General features: G+C 38.4%; 1 protein-coding gene across 14 annotated transcripts in view; it reads right to left on the bottom strand.

Moving 5' to 3' along the window:
• Positions 1-2,446: 2,446 nt before the first annotated feature.
• rbfox3a (RNA binding fox-1 homolog 3a) overlaps positions 2,447-15,146 on the bottom strand; it is a 1,511,127-nt gene continuing 1,498,427 nt past the window's right edge. For 5 of the 14 annotated variants that reach the window (XM_068058134.1, XM_068058145.1, XM_068058135.1 and 2 more), the window contains 3 exons: positions 14,775-14,853; positions 14,154-14,231; positions 5,609-11,428 (listed from right to left, as the gene is read on the bottom strand). In XM_068058134.1, coding sequence (XP_067914235.1) covers positions 11,384-11,428; positions 14,154-14,231; positions 14,775-14,853 — 202 coding nt within the window. In that variant the 3' untranslated portion in view covers positions 5,609-11,383. Of the gene's footprint in view, positions 4,737-5,608; positions 11,429-13,396; positions 13,470-13,787; positions 13,860-14,153; positions 14,232-14,774; positions 14,854-15,146 lie in introns of those variants that run through there. The other 9 variants (XM_068058141.1, XM_068058142.1, XM_068058137.1 and 6 more) reach the window with 8 other exon arrangements.

Here is a 15,146-nt window from a genome sequence, read left to right as displayed (position 1 = left end):
GGGACCAGATATTGTGAGTGGTCAATGCTACTTAAAGTCAACCTTCACCTCTTAAAGGAGAAGTGTATTGTGACTGCAAGAAGTGGTGGAAGGTTTTCAAAAGTGAATCATGGCTGTGAACTTTGAGCAATGGCTGAACATATGAAAGAGCAAAGACATCGCATGCATTGGCCCTCACTGAAGTTGAAGTAAGACAGTTACTCCCTAAAGACCCTCGGGAAATATGGCCTCCTGCTGAGAGCCCTCCTCCTACTCCCTCTTCTAGCAGCTTGTCTGTCTGCATGGCCTCTCTTCATTCTTCCAATCATACTCAATTTACAGGGAAAGGCCCATCAGGGCACCCATTCCTGGAAGCAATTTGGTTCAGCAGAAGCTTTTAAATGAACAGTAAGGTATTTAAGCAGCATCCTATAGACTGTATAAACTTTGGCCAACTATAGGAAAGCTTCAAAAATACATACAATTGCATCAGCAGCCAGAAGAAATAATGCAGTAGCTAACATGCAAGTAATTCATGATCCCTTTAAATAGGGCTGGCGGTGAGGGGGGCTGGGGGAGGAGGGTGGTGACGGTGACAGGGTTCCTTCATTTCATTTAATGTCGTGTTTAGCTGTGCAAGGTTAAGACAGGGCGTTGGCTGCAGTGTGCAGTTCAAAAATAGCAGCATTGCTATCAAATCAGTGTTGCATACTGATTAATGTCATAATCTGTCTCCTCTGCATGCTGCCGGCAGTCGTTAGCTGTGCACACTCAAACCCTTTATTAAGGTGGTGTCCTGGCATTTCATGTCAGAAGTGGGTGCATGCATCTTGGACCCCATTTTCAAACATTACCTTGCCGTGTAGCCTAAAAAAATGGGCACTAGCAAGCCTCAATGTAGCCCCCAACAGTGTTTTAGTTGCACCCTCTACATAATGATAGAGCTGATCTGAATCGATTTTTCAAATGGTGATTTCATGTTTGAATACTCTCCAAATGCACAAGTTACTGCAAATGACTAAAGAGGGGCCTGCCAGAGCCATATGGCTGCAGAACAAGCTTTTCACATGATAATGGATTTTTGTTTTACAGTTTGGAGATTTGGTTTTGGAATTTTATTCACTAGATTTGTGTCATAGATTTAGAAATTCCAACCATTAGTACTGACTGGAACATTAGGTTGTTCAGAGAATATGGATTTGCAGTATGATTTAAAAGATTTTATTTGCCAATGTAATCCTCTTTCCAGCAATTTTAAACGTATCATAACTAATTCTTCACAATGAATTGCATCAATTCAAATTTTGAAAAAAAAAGATGCTCTCCTTCCCATCATTGTGCCTTATCTTACCATATCAAAGGCTTAGCCAGTGACATGTTGTACTTGCAAATCATTAGCTCTCATAGTTTAGGTAACATTGCAGATATCGAGCCTTTCTCAAACCTCAAAGAAATGAAGAAGGAAATACTGTAGATGGCAAGCCCTTCCTCTTTCCCTTTAGGGAAAAGTTCATATCATTAAAGTGTCTGTTATTTCAAAAATTAATTACATATTATCTTAATGATTCCATTATGAATATCTAATTTCTCCTTCTACAAAATTAATGATCTTTTCAAGTTCCTCCTATGTGGAGAAACAAAATGAATAAAGTTTTAATAGAGTGGAGGAACTGAGAATTGGAGGATGTCTGAGCATCAACACACACCTGTATTTCTTTGCCTTGCAGCTACTTCTTTCTTTTGTAGTGATGCATACAATCCCTAATTGGCTTTCCACAATGTTTTAAATGCACAATGCTACTAACTAATGTCCATTCACACACTATATGACAATTATAATAATTGTCCAGAAGAGATTCTTATATGATCACAAAATCAGTTCTTTCAAGATGTTTTCTCATATTATTGAAAGAGGCTTCCCTCAGAATCTATAACTGATGCGCTGAATATGGAGCCTGTGTTGGATTCTTATCCAACTGCCATCCGTAACCCCCATATACCCTGTCCCCTCCTGTGTTTCTCTCTCAACCTGCTTATCTTGTTCTTGTTAGGCACACAACTAATCTTAGGAAAGAGAGTAATCTTCTGCCTCCTGTTCTTTTCAACAGTAATTTCCTTCCATCTTCAAATTATGCGAAGAAATCTTAATTATACTTTTGTACTTTTTATTTTTCTTGAAATCTCAACATCTGTGTAACAATAATTAAATGCTTTACTGCACAACTATCATGTTGTATATTTATATGTTATCTTTAATGTATGTTGCAACAGAAAATTCAAGTTTTTTTAAAGTCTTCTGTTTTGCTATAAAATTATTGCTATTGGATGACATGGCCTAACCTTACTCCCAATCCGATAGTGCCCCATTAAAAAAAATCAGAACAATTGTTTTTGTTGAAGAAAGAAACAATCTTTATTAAGGATATTGTTAATTGAATCACATTAGAAGCTTACAGAATGACAGAAAAAGGAAGGCAGAGGTCTAAACTACAGCTCTCTAATCAGCAGGTATCTACCAGAGCAGCAGCAGAGAGCAAGAAATTAGGAACCAACAGCATATAGACAGTTAAAAGCACATGAGGTACTAATAGGATATTAAACAACATGCAGTTCCAGGACTGAGAGAGCACTGAGGAGACAAGGGTTGAGCAAAATAGTCTTTAAGACTGAGATGGAATTGCAGACTGTGTGACTTGAAAAAGTAATGGTTTTGTGGAGTTAGGGGGTCTGGATAGCTAAAGGCCAGGCAAAGCTAGGGATACTTAGGCCAAGAGGGCACTAGAAATCCAAAATTTGAGACGTGAAGGGCCCTAGGACTGAACCCAAGACATCACAAACTCAGCGGCATAATAACATACCCTAGGCCAAGGCGGCATCATAACATCAAGGGCTGATCAATGGGACAGTTCTGCAGTTCAAAAAGATACCACAGAGTAAAGGCCTTGGTAAAGGAAGGGGAAGGGGAGGAACCAGGGCCTCTTAAGTCCTGAAACGTCAGGCTGTTTTAAAATCTTTTACAACACAACCTGTTTCCATTCTAGGACACTGAAAGTCCTAAAAAGAGAATTTTATTTTTTTGAAATTTTTACAGTTTTTTTTGCTCAACTCTGTTTGCCACTATTTTGTTGAGAGCTATCAATTCTTCTTACTCCCATTGAAAACAATAAGAATGATTCAATGCATAACAAAAATGCACTTAACTGGGCAACAACACTGTTACTACTCCAGAGACATTCTCATTAATTTCAATAGGAGGGAAGATCAGGGTGTGTTATAATCTATTGCACAAGGGTGGCAGCTAAAGGGCTATATACAAGTGGAGTTATAAAAAGGAGGAGTTTGAGCGTACACATGGTATACAACGTACAATTCTTTTCCATATGGCAGTACTTGCGTACGTTCCACATCTTGTTTGCTGTAGGTGTGGCACAAGGTTCTATATCCCCAGAATCCGTAGATTTCAGCTTCTGAGCCCTTCATTTAGTACAGTGCACCTGTGTCATGCCAGAGTCACTAGAATATAAGATGAAGGAAAGAACTTGCACAGTTCGGCTTGGAGATAGTTATTAGACAACAGATCTTTATTAGATTGAAATAGCAATCTATCCTCAAAGTAACATGAACACATTAATAATTCATTGTGTATATATAGCAATGTTTCAAGCTTGATGATGCACATGGACCTTTTTTGCATATATATAATATATACGTATTTTTCCATGCAAGGGATAGGAATATGCAGCAAAGAGAGATTTATTTTTCTTCTTTGCATGCAGCAACCTTACTGAACAGTTTCAAGTTATGACTAGGTTCAAGTCAAATGAAGAATAGCAATCCAACTATACTTTAACTTTGGTGCATCTCAACCTAAGTCATTGCACCCTTTCTGAGACAGATTGCTGATTAAAAACTAATTGTGCTCTTCTTGAGTCATAGTAATTGGAAGCTAGTTTGAAACTGACCAAACTCACTGATGTTCGGGTTCTGAACAGTTATATCTGGCCCGGATTTGAACCAGGGTCCCATAGGCAAACTCACTGTACCACTCAGCTACCATCAAACAAAGGAATATCTTTATTCCCCACTTCTGCCTGGGATTTATTTGAGCCCTAGTCCCACACAGAAACAAACATTTTTTTTAGCACACTACAATACATAGTCCTCCATATATAGAGATGTTCTATATTATTTTTAATAATATAAATAAAGCCAGGACATAGGAATTGTTGATTTGTATATAGACAGTTGTGTAGATTTGATGTTTACATATTTGAAAGACAGGTATGTAAGCCCTACAAGGGGTTTGCTAGCTACTAAGGACAAATAAATACTTATTAAAAATTGTAGATTGCAAACAATTAAAAGAGTCTTTTGCAACCTCTTTTCATTGCAGTTGCCTTTGAACATCTTGCAGCAAATAGATGCGACTGTAGTTTATCAAAGTGCTTAGCAAGGAAGTGTTTAAAGCAAACACTAATCTCAACATATTTACAGGAAATGCATATACAGTAAACCTTTTAAAATAGCTTGAAGATGTAAATGGAATTTCAGCAAGGAAAGCTCAATATTATGAACCCTAGAATATTAGTACATTAGATTAACTCTATGAACAAGATTGATGAATTTCTGTACAAATCTGTTCCTGATAAAAACTATTTTTGTACCAGATTGAGAAAGGGAGAAACAAGAAATACAACAGAAATTTCCGTTACCTTTCTCTGTCAATTTTTGTATCTTTTGCTATTTGCAGTGTTTTTCTGAAAAGATAAATTTTGTGTATTTGACAAATTAATACACACGGTAGAATGCTTTTTTTCTTGTGGTATTACAGAGACAAAAATATTATTGTGTGCTGCTGTGACACAAGACAGTAACTTTATATTACAGAGAAACAGATTACCATGTATGTGAAGGGGTGAAAGAAAAAGGACATTTTCAGCTTGGACTGACCTGGTAATTCAAAAAATTAGTGAGAGTAGGAGAAAATATTGCTGATATCTCATTACCCCTTGGTAGACTATCTTACAAACATGATTAGATAATTTGCCAAAATGTAAAGGTTTAGTTTTAGCTATCTTTCTTTCATTCTATTATCCAATGGGTCCGGTAACAGTGATATAATGGTTTGATTGTTATATTATGGGCTGAATTTTATTAGCGCGCCGCACATCATGGCGGCACGCTTTGAATTCGGCGGCCTTCAGGCACGGATACGCCGTCGCTGAGCCCCCGCGATATTTCGCGTGGGGGCTCATTTAAATGGAGGGGGCAGAGCAGCTGCCCCCGATGACGTAGAGTAGGCGGCCGTTCTGTCCCCAGCAACGGTGTCCGGGTTTAAAGGGTTTCAAGCACTTCAGTGCCATTTAAATGTTTAAAGAGACAGGGTTGTGAAAACGTGAAATAAAATGTTATTAACATTACCAATCCCTGCCCCCACCCTCCAATGAATAATCAGTAGATTTTTTGTCCTATCTCCCCCCCAAAAAAAGTGTTTTCACTCTCCACCTTGCACCCCCCCCTCCAAAGCTTTATTCCCTTTGACCCTAAACCTCTTCCCACCATCCCCGCAACCAATAGGAACGGTTTTCACCACTCCCCCACCCTGAACTTTTCACTCCATCCCCTCCCCATCAGTGTCTTGCCTTGGAACTCTGAATGAAGTTCCGAAGGCACGCAAGTTGCGGCCGACGGCCCTAATATCGGTGTGGGACGGCTGCCGGGACAAGGTAAATTGATTTGCATGTTTTTTCATTGATTTTAATATTTAAATGATCCCGCCACTGAGCAGCGGCGGTGAGGGGGTGGGGGGGGGGGGGGGGGCGGTGGTGCCGCACCGAGGCCTCGCCGCCAGCAGTAAAATGCGGTGGGGCCTTCTTGGCATTGGAGGTTGTGGTGGGTCTCTCCCGGAAGAATTCTCCGGGCCTCCCCGCCACGACCTCCAACGCCAGAGGGCTCATAAAATTCAGCCCTCTTAGTGGAAATATAGATGCCATTAGCCAAAGTTGTGACAACCCACACTTTTAACAAACAGAGGATATATGCCAACAGTCAGCCATTTGATATGATACATATTTCCATAAACAGGGCTGACTGGATAATTCCTCCCACAACACAGTCTGACTCTGGTCAGCTGGTCAAGTTAGGTGCATCAACTTATTGCATGGCTGCTCTGACACATTTTATTTGTAGTAGGTTTACAATCAAAAGTCATAATGTGAATTTTTGTGATTTATTCACCAAAGGAAATCAGTTGGAGGTACTGCATGTTTGTTAGTTGGTCACTGTGACATTAATACCAGTGAGTGTGATTCCTTTTGGTGTTGAATTTTCTCCACACCAGTGTTCTGAACATGTAGCATTTAAGACTAATGGTTTAGAACAGGAATATCATGTGAACAGAGTTCTAATCTCCCACACAATGCTAGGCATTGTCATATCGATAACAACATTACAGGGAGTCTTTCTGTGCAAAACAATCGTTACTCATAAGTATCCAAGACCTAAAATGAGAACAACAAAAGAAATGACTTGTCCACTTGTCACTTAGTGCACAGTGCACTGACATTATTTGCACATGGACAGATACTGTTTGTTTTGGGTATTTACCTAATAATTCCTGGTTTTGCTGCACCAGTATTATATCGGTAGTTAGGATTGAGTAAAGGTTGTTAGAAAGTTAACGGGGAGCACCGCAGAAGTGATTTTCCCAATTGTTTTAATCACTATAGGAAGGGCAAAGAGAGCAGAGCTAGGGCTATCTCACAGAGAACCTATGCTGAGCTTACTGGGCATTTTATGTGGTTTCCTGTTGGGGACTCCCACCCCATTGAAACAGGAGCCCAGAAAAGAGCTCACGAGGGTATGCAATTGTCTGAAACATTGTGAGAAGAATGGAGACTTACCTCGTGTACATAATCATTCATCCATTCCTCCCATGGTCATACTCTGGTATGGTCACTAACATTGGGCTAGTGTGCCCTATCCACATGTAAAGCAAAATGTATATATATATATTTATATATATATATTGCATAATGCAATTTGAATATTTATATATATATATATATATATATATTCAAATTGCATTATGCAGTGTACATGGGACAGTCACAGATTATAATGCACCAACATGTGCACATATTTACAGATATCCATAAAAAAAGGGAGCATCAGGGCATAAATGTTGTTAACACCAGAGCTAATTTGACTGGCAACAGTGTAAAATGTTTGTCCATTATACCCATTGCCTGACTTTCCTTTCCCGGAAGAGGTTTATAACAGGTGGTCATTCCAATATTGCCCACTTCACAATATTGCCAAACGTCAAAATTACCCCCACTAACTCAAACATGGAAAATGAATAAATAAAGACAGTAATTAAGAGTTTAGTCTGAACACCATACATGTATAAGTTCCTGTAACACCTGTGATGAGAGAGGAACTGCTTTCAAAAGCAGGTAACAACATGCCAGTTAAAGCATGAGAACTACAAATGTAGACAAGCCCAGATGAACTTTTGTCAAAGGAAGCAGAGTCTTGTGAGGACAATAAGCTCCAAGTAATGACATTGTGTTTGAAATAACAGCTAGATATAAATTTTTAAAGTCAAAATAATATAGCAATGGAATAGTATTGTAGCATGGAAAATGCTAAAGATTGATCCTGGGCTGAATTTTACTCGTCCCTTGACGCCATGGGTCGCGGCGTGGGGGCAAGTAAAATTGTGCGGGGAGAGGCCCACCTTGACCTGCGATGTCAAGAAGAGCCCACTGCATATTACTGGCGGCGGGGGGACTTCGGTGCGGCCCACCTGCCACTTGGCGGCGGGCCCTTCATCTAAGTATATAAATAAAGAATAATTATATGCAAATGTTCTTACCTGCAGGCGGCGGCTGTCCCACGCCGATTTTACGGCCGCCATTCAGCCTTCGCACGCCTTTGGAACTCCGTATGGAGTTCCGAGGCGAGAACTTAGTGGGGGGGGGGAATAAAATTTTCAGGGCAGGAGTGCTGGGGGAGCGTGGAAAACAAATTTAATTGGTTGTGTGAATGGTGGGAAGGGGTTAGAGGCCAAATGTTAGAAGGTTGCGGGGGGAAGTTCGGGTAGGGAAAAAGGCAAGTGTTGGTCATTTTGATCATTGAAATGACCATGGGGGGCGGCGGGGAGGGGCAGTTGAGAAAGGGCCTCCACATCTTCATTAATTGTTAATAAAAATTTATGAACAATGTTCCTTTAAAAATTTAAATTAATTGTAAGGGCTTAAAGCCCTTTAAAAATGGCACCAGTGCCTGCACAGTGGCTCCAGATGCCGTCGCTGGGGACGCTGTGGCCACCCCCTCTACGTCATCGGGGCAGCAGCTCCGCCCCCTCTATTTAAATGAGCCACTGCGCGTAATATCGTGGCGGCTCCTCAGCGGCACTTACATGCTCGAAATCCGAGTTGAAAGTGCGCCGACGCAGAGCGCGGTGAGCAATTAAAATTCAGCCTCCTATGTGTGGAATAAATTTGTCAAGAGATCATTTTAAAAAGGTAATTAAAAATTCTGTTGATTGTTTTCCCAGTTTTAACCCCCCTTTAATTCTATCCAGTGGAATTTACAGCTAACACAAGTGGTAATATATTTTCTACTGCACACAATTCACATAATATTTCATAAGTAAACATTTATAAAGATGTTAGCTATTTCTTTTCCCCAAAAAGTATAAACAGTGCCTTTTTAAAGCTATTTTTTTCCTTTTTTTTGTAATATAAAAAATGATCCATGGAATACCTATGTGCACATATTGAAAGTGTATAAAAGGATGAATACATTTTCCTAAGTCTGTTCCTACTCATTTTAACCTACGTATACGAAGACAATCATATGCTACTAATCATAATAAATACTCAGTTTTAAATATTTGAGTCAAGTTGACCTATATATAATATACCATATTGCAATGGTTTTGGAGTATAATTCAACAGAATATATTTTGGCAGTAAAAGAAAATTAAAACTTAAAATAAGCTACACAAAAATAAAAAAATGAAACCTGTACAGCAAGCAAAACACAATACACGTTAGGGTAACTCCTCAGTTCTGATTATGTCACCGTCATCTCACTACAAAACCTACACAACATTCAGAATATACTCTGCTCCAGTTAATCCTCAGAGATGTCAAAAACAAAATAGAAAGTGATTCCAATTTTTTGGTTCATTCACGCAGCAACAATCTCATATCGTACTTAATAATCTAATCTCTTTACACAATTCACACTATAGCAACCTTCCTCGGAGACAACAGATGATTAAAAAAATAAATACTTGCACTGGAAAAGTCTGGGACATTCAGTACTTCAGGGAGACTCCACAGAACTGTGTTTGTTATATAAAAACAATACGTAAGACTAATGGATACAAAATTCCAAATAGGAACAACCTGTTTTTAATCTATTATTCACTAGACTTCCTCCTATTTAAATTATGATTTTTCTAACAATTATACACGATACTTGCGGTCACAATATTAATTGGACCAAAAAGAAAAAAATAAGCAGCTAATTTCTTTTCTAAATGTTTTAGGCAGTTCTCCTTAGTAAACATGCCCATTTGAAATATCAGTAGCCTCTTCTTAAGGTGATAAAGTGCTTATCAGGCAACTGACTTCCATTTAGTAAATTGCAGTTACAATGAATTTCTGTCAGTCAGACATTAATATTTGCATAATTGCTTGCTGTGAATGGGGAACCTAAAATTCTGATCCTGGAAATTCATGTCTAATAAATCCCTGCCTGTTGGCTTAGCTGAGAGAAAATCACATGATTACCTAATGTAAAGAATTGTGTTATATACTGTACTGCAATATTATGTTAGCCTATCAGAAACCTTTTATGAATAATTGGAATGCCTCTAAAAATACAGTTAACTATACTGAATTACTAAAGTAAAGAATGTTTACATTTATTTTCTGGAGAATTACTTTTCATCTGTGTTTGAAAGCTTTTCACCAGTAACTGAACCAACTTCAATTGCTGGGGTCAGCTTTTTTTTAAAATTAAATTATGCTATTAGCAACTCCAGAATGATCTAAGGAAATGTGATGACAATTAATGGGGTGACAGCTCAGGAGACATATATAGTGTATTGAAGTAAATGAGGTTTGTATTAATCCCAAAACAGTGAGGAAAAGAGGAATGGGGTGTAGAAAAAGGCAGGAATGCTGGGCAGAAAAACACTGTTACCTCCATTATCAGACACTAGTTATATACTAGCTATGTTCAAAGTACCCTATTGTCATACGGGAATCTTCTTAAATGAATGCAGTGGTAATGTGACTCTTAAATTGACCATTATCTGATCATTGTGGCATGGCCACCCTTTGTTACCATTTTACTACAAGTGGAACATTGCTGAATCATAGAAAACCAGTGCGATTCAAGGCCAGCTAAGTGACTTGGTTTCATCTCCAACCCTTTTAGTAACAATGAGAAATGTTTACACAAAGCCTCCACAGACGAGGCACGAATACAAATTTCATTAGCTGGACATGCTCTGCTTTATTGGCAAAGACTATGTGGGGAAATTACAGCATTTTATCTTTTGATTTATGTTAAGAAACTATTATTGCACTGAAACTGATTGTTAAAGAAGTTAGACTGAAGCTGCCTACAAGAATAAACTGTTTCCTTTCTCTATCAATCAAACTCAAAAGATGAATAACATAGAAGGCTTTTAAAAGGCTCACTTCACACAATCATGGTTATGAGGGGCATGTTTCAATCACAATTCTGGTTGACACTTCAATCCACCAGCCACACATGTGATGAGTTTTGTTAGTTTTGTCACACTGGCTAGCTGTTAGGTGGGAAGTTTAGTGTTGATAGAGGATCTCACAGTAATCTGGGGTGGGATTAGACTAGGAGGAATTATATGTTATGTAGGTGTTTCTTTCTGACTATCTCCTTAAAGCTGTGTACCCCATTTCATACGGGATCTTGTTCATTTAACTGACTCTAAAATCAATCATCCTGAAAATCTGACAGAGTCACTTATAAAAAAAGAAAAAAAAATCCGGCCTAGATCCAGAGAGCTCTCTGGTTGGTTTGAATCAGTGAAATTAGCAAGGATGCCAATTTCAAAAGAAAACAATGTAACTGTCAAGTCTATTTTTTCGGTTGTTTTATGTTTACACATCAGAAATTTTTCAAAGTAGATTATACTGAGCAAAACTCAAGAAAAATTTGCAGTCACCACAGAGAAAACATGTAATAAACACAAAAAAAAACATCTGAGGTAAAAATATCATGTTAACCAGAGAGTGTCAGCACAAAACATTACTGCATGTCGTGCCGAAACCCCCACAGTTTCTGAGAAGACGTTTCTAGCCCTGCTGGGTTTTAGTGTGTCTCTGAGTTTCTCTTGCTAGTACGGGGTGAAGCGACTGTACCCTCCTCTGTACAGGCTAGCCTGCAACATCAAAGATGAAAAAAAATCGAATAAATATTTTTTAATGTACGAAATGCTACAGCAACACAAGCCACAAATCTAATTAAGAGAATGAAGGGAGAAAAATCATCTTAATTAATGAAAGCTTTTAGCTAGCAGCTGCTCTGGAGATTTGCAAGATTTGAAACCACACGCACGTCACCTCGGCAAATTTAAATCATTTGTCTAAACGAAGGCATTGCGCTGATGAAGCTCAAGGGAGTGGCAGGCTTTTTTTTTCTCTCTCTCCGCAAAATGGCTACAGAGGGCTTTGCCGCAATCACCATTCATTAATCATAATGTATTTGTTTTTTTGTTGAGGCTCTCAAAATGGAAAATTGAATTTTTTTTCATCAATGATGTTGGCTGCAAAGCTAGCTAAAAACCACGTGTATTAGTAAAAGTATCCACTAGAGTGAGTGTGAGAACTGAGAAAGAGAGACGGAGAAAGGCACACACACACACACACACACAGAAAAGAGAGTGAGAGAGAACCAGTCTATGTGTATGAATTTACCCCTGATATTGATAATTGTGTAAAGAGAAAAAGCCTAATCCCTAGGCCTTCATATGCTGATCAGCTAAATATATATATCTTTATCATTTAAATAAAATTACGGTTTTATTAGTTCCCTAGTTGACTTCCCCTCCATGATGGCCTCCTTGCAATGATGCAGTGGGCACTAGGGGCCCTCACCTATAGTGTAGCTTCCAGTGCTATTGCCCATTGTAGTACAGTTTTAGATTGAATTAAAGAGAGTATTTTGGTCTTGCTGTGGTGAGTAGTCCCATCTGATTTTCAATGGAGCAAACTCATCACTGACAAGTAGGCAGGATGGAGTGTCACCCATTCTTTATTTAGTTATTAATGGGATTATCTAATGCTTTTAAATCAGAAGTCTACCAATTGAAAACTTAATTACTGTAAATCTATATTATAAATATACCTTGATAAAAATTATAGGTTGCACTTAAAAAAAAAAGTAATAAGTAGTGAAATGAATAAGAATGCAGTAAAATATTCTAAAATAAAAGGTGCTAAATTTAGAGCAATTATACCTGTAGTTTAGGAGAAGTCCTTATTTTGCAACTCAAAATCTTTGTAAATAAAACTATTTTCTGTTAGTGCTCTTGCTTCTTCTATGACATCATCAAATTTTGTGTTGTTAGGAGTGAAGTGTCAGATAGATCATCAGTGGAGGGAATTGTCTAGTTTGGGGTATTGAACTTTCACCTCCCTCAAGTGCATGACCTCACAGTGGAAATGAGTGACCAGCCATAGTTTGCAGTATCAATTTAAATATTTTCTGACCTCCATGTTTCACTGGAACATGGAGCAGAACCAAGCTATATGACAGTAATGTTAAAGATCTTTCTAAATCCAAATAAAATCCACAATCATTTGTGTGTGGCTTTTGTGCATTCGCATTGTTCCATGTACCTGAGACCCTGAGTAGTTGATCACATAGATGTTGTGTGGCTCACCTGTTCCCTGGGTAATAAAAATGAAGATGATCCTTCCTGGAGCCAACAATTCTAGTTTCCACACCTACACAAACAGCTTCGAATTATATCATTAGAGATCAGATCTGCCTAGATATTTGCATGCACTCCACTTCTGCAAGTATAGGACCAGCACTCTGAGATGTTCCAATATTCTGGTCACTGCCCCAGAATTAAGCAATTGCTTGCTGTTCTATCTGGGCCAAAAGTTTGGAATACATTGGGATATGTGGGAGTTTCCCACAGCCTGTAGATGATGGGCAAAAATATTTCTTAAAATCAAATAAATGTTTGCAGTTGCACAAAATCCAGAGACTATCCAGTTTGACTTTTTTGGACTTAGAAAACTCAGAAGCAAAACTGATCCAAACTGGAGAAAGTTCTGATTGGATTTGGTTTGATTAAATCTGTTTGGATTTTGGGTTCAGTTCAATGCTTAATCCCTACCTGGTAGGCCAACCAAGGACTGGCATTGACGGCATTCCTGGAGATATCTCTGAGATGAACCGTCCCACTCTCTCTAACGAGGAGGATGCCATGGTTGCAGGAGGTTAACATGGGGGAGGAAAGAAAATGGGGGAAAAATGAGTGGGGGAACAAGAGATTTTCTAACTGGACATGTTGAAATTACAAGACAAAGCAGGCAGGCAGGAGGTAAGAAATTTTTCACTAGTAATTACTAATAGCAATACTAATGAGAAGATTATTCAATGATGTCAGAGATGAGAGAGGACCAAGTCTAATTTAGCTAGTCTTTCAATAGCCAGCAGATTGTCTAAGAACAGATTTCTCCCAAACTACGTAATTTTTTGGGTGTATCAGAATTTCTTATAATTACCTTTTTTGTTCCAATTCGAGAACCCAGAGGAGTTTACAAAGTCATTACTATAAAAGCCTAGGCACGTTCCCCCTGTAAAAGGTTAATAATTCACTTTCATTATCTTTATGTGTTCTTATGCATATATTTGAATCTATGTGCATTTATGTTACATGTGTGGTCTCCAAAGCTGTGGGATACATTATCTGTCATCGCACTGCAATAGAATAGTATCTGTGGAAATGGCATTTTTCTCATGGGGTATGAACAGCTTTCTCATGACATAAAAAAAAAATTAACTGCTATCGGTATGTAAATGTTTCAACGTAATTAAATTTAACATTTGAATAAATGTAACACTAGTTTATGAATCTGCATTATTATTACCTGGTTGGTATAAACAAAACACACATTGGGCGTCAGTGAGGGGATGTAGTTTCTCCCAGTGCTTTCCTGTGTATATCTCTGCGGATAAACGTACATATGTGACTCGTGCATCCTTTATGAAACAGATCTACAGATCGACAGCCGCAGCCATTTTATTAGTAGTGATTTGTTCTTTCTTTTATCTGTAGGTTTGGTTCATATGTGTATATGTCACATACATCTATGGGTACACTGTTATACTGTAGCAACTAGAACAGAACCCTAATAGTACCAAAGCTGCTGTCCATCTAAAAGGTTCATTCCACAAAGGAAGGACTGTACAAACATGTGCTTGAGTGTGTGTTTCCTCAGTTTAGGGTTCAAGCAGTTTTAATAAAATAGCTTAGGTTTTAGGGTCAGTGTTTTGCTTAAAGTAATAGCTGGATTTAAAATCTAAAAGAGTTCAGCTACTTGCCTATGGACGTTTTTACTATGCATTAAAAGTACAATCTACGTGTCCTTGTGAGTGTGTGCCTATGTGCGGATTTATCAGCACAGACACACACCCACAAAGTACATGTTTGTGTTTATTTCTGTGGAGAATGTCAGTCACTAACAGTAAGTGCAGATATTGATGCTTACCATGGTCCCAACACTGTACGTTGCAGCTGGCGCTATAGTGTGATGGTATGGGTCGGCTGCTGCATAGACTCTGCCATAACTGAAATATAAGGAGAAGTACATGTAATACACAGTCACACTAAGAATCACCAACTCACTTCTTTCGGGTAAGGCAAACATAGGACTAAGTATTCCCATTTTGATAGCATCATGTTCAGTCGAATTTGGCCAACAAACCTTGAGAATGACATTGTTGGCAGATCATGTACTGACTGCTTCTTTGGTTATGGCCAACGGAGAACGGGAATGCACAACGAAGCAAAAGGATAAGCAAAATATTTCAAATTCATTTTCATAAGCTAGAAATGAAAGTGAAAACTTTTAAAACACAAC

The sequence above is a fragment of the Heterodontus francisci genome, chromosome 26, assembly GCF_036365525.1.
Source record: "Heterodontus francisci isolate sHetFra1 chromosome 26, sHetFra1.hap1, whole genome shotgun sequence".
Taxonomy (NCBI): domain Eukaryota; kingdom Metazoa; phylum Chordata; class Chondrichthyes; order Heterodontiformes; family Heterodontidae; genus Heterodontus; species Heterodontus francisci.
This window is presented reverse-complemented; position numbering and strand designations above follow the sequence as displayed.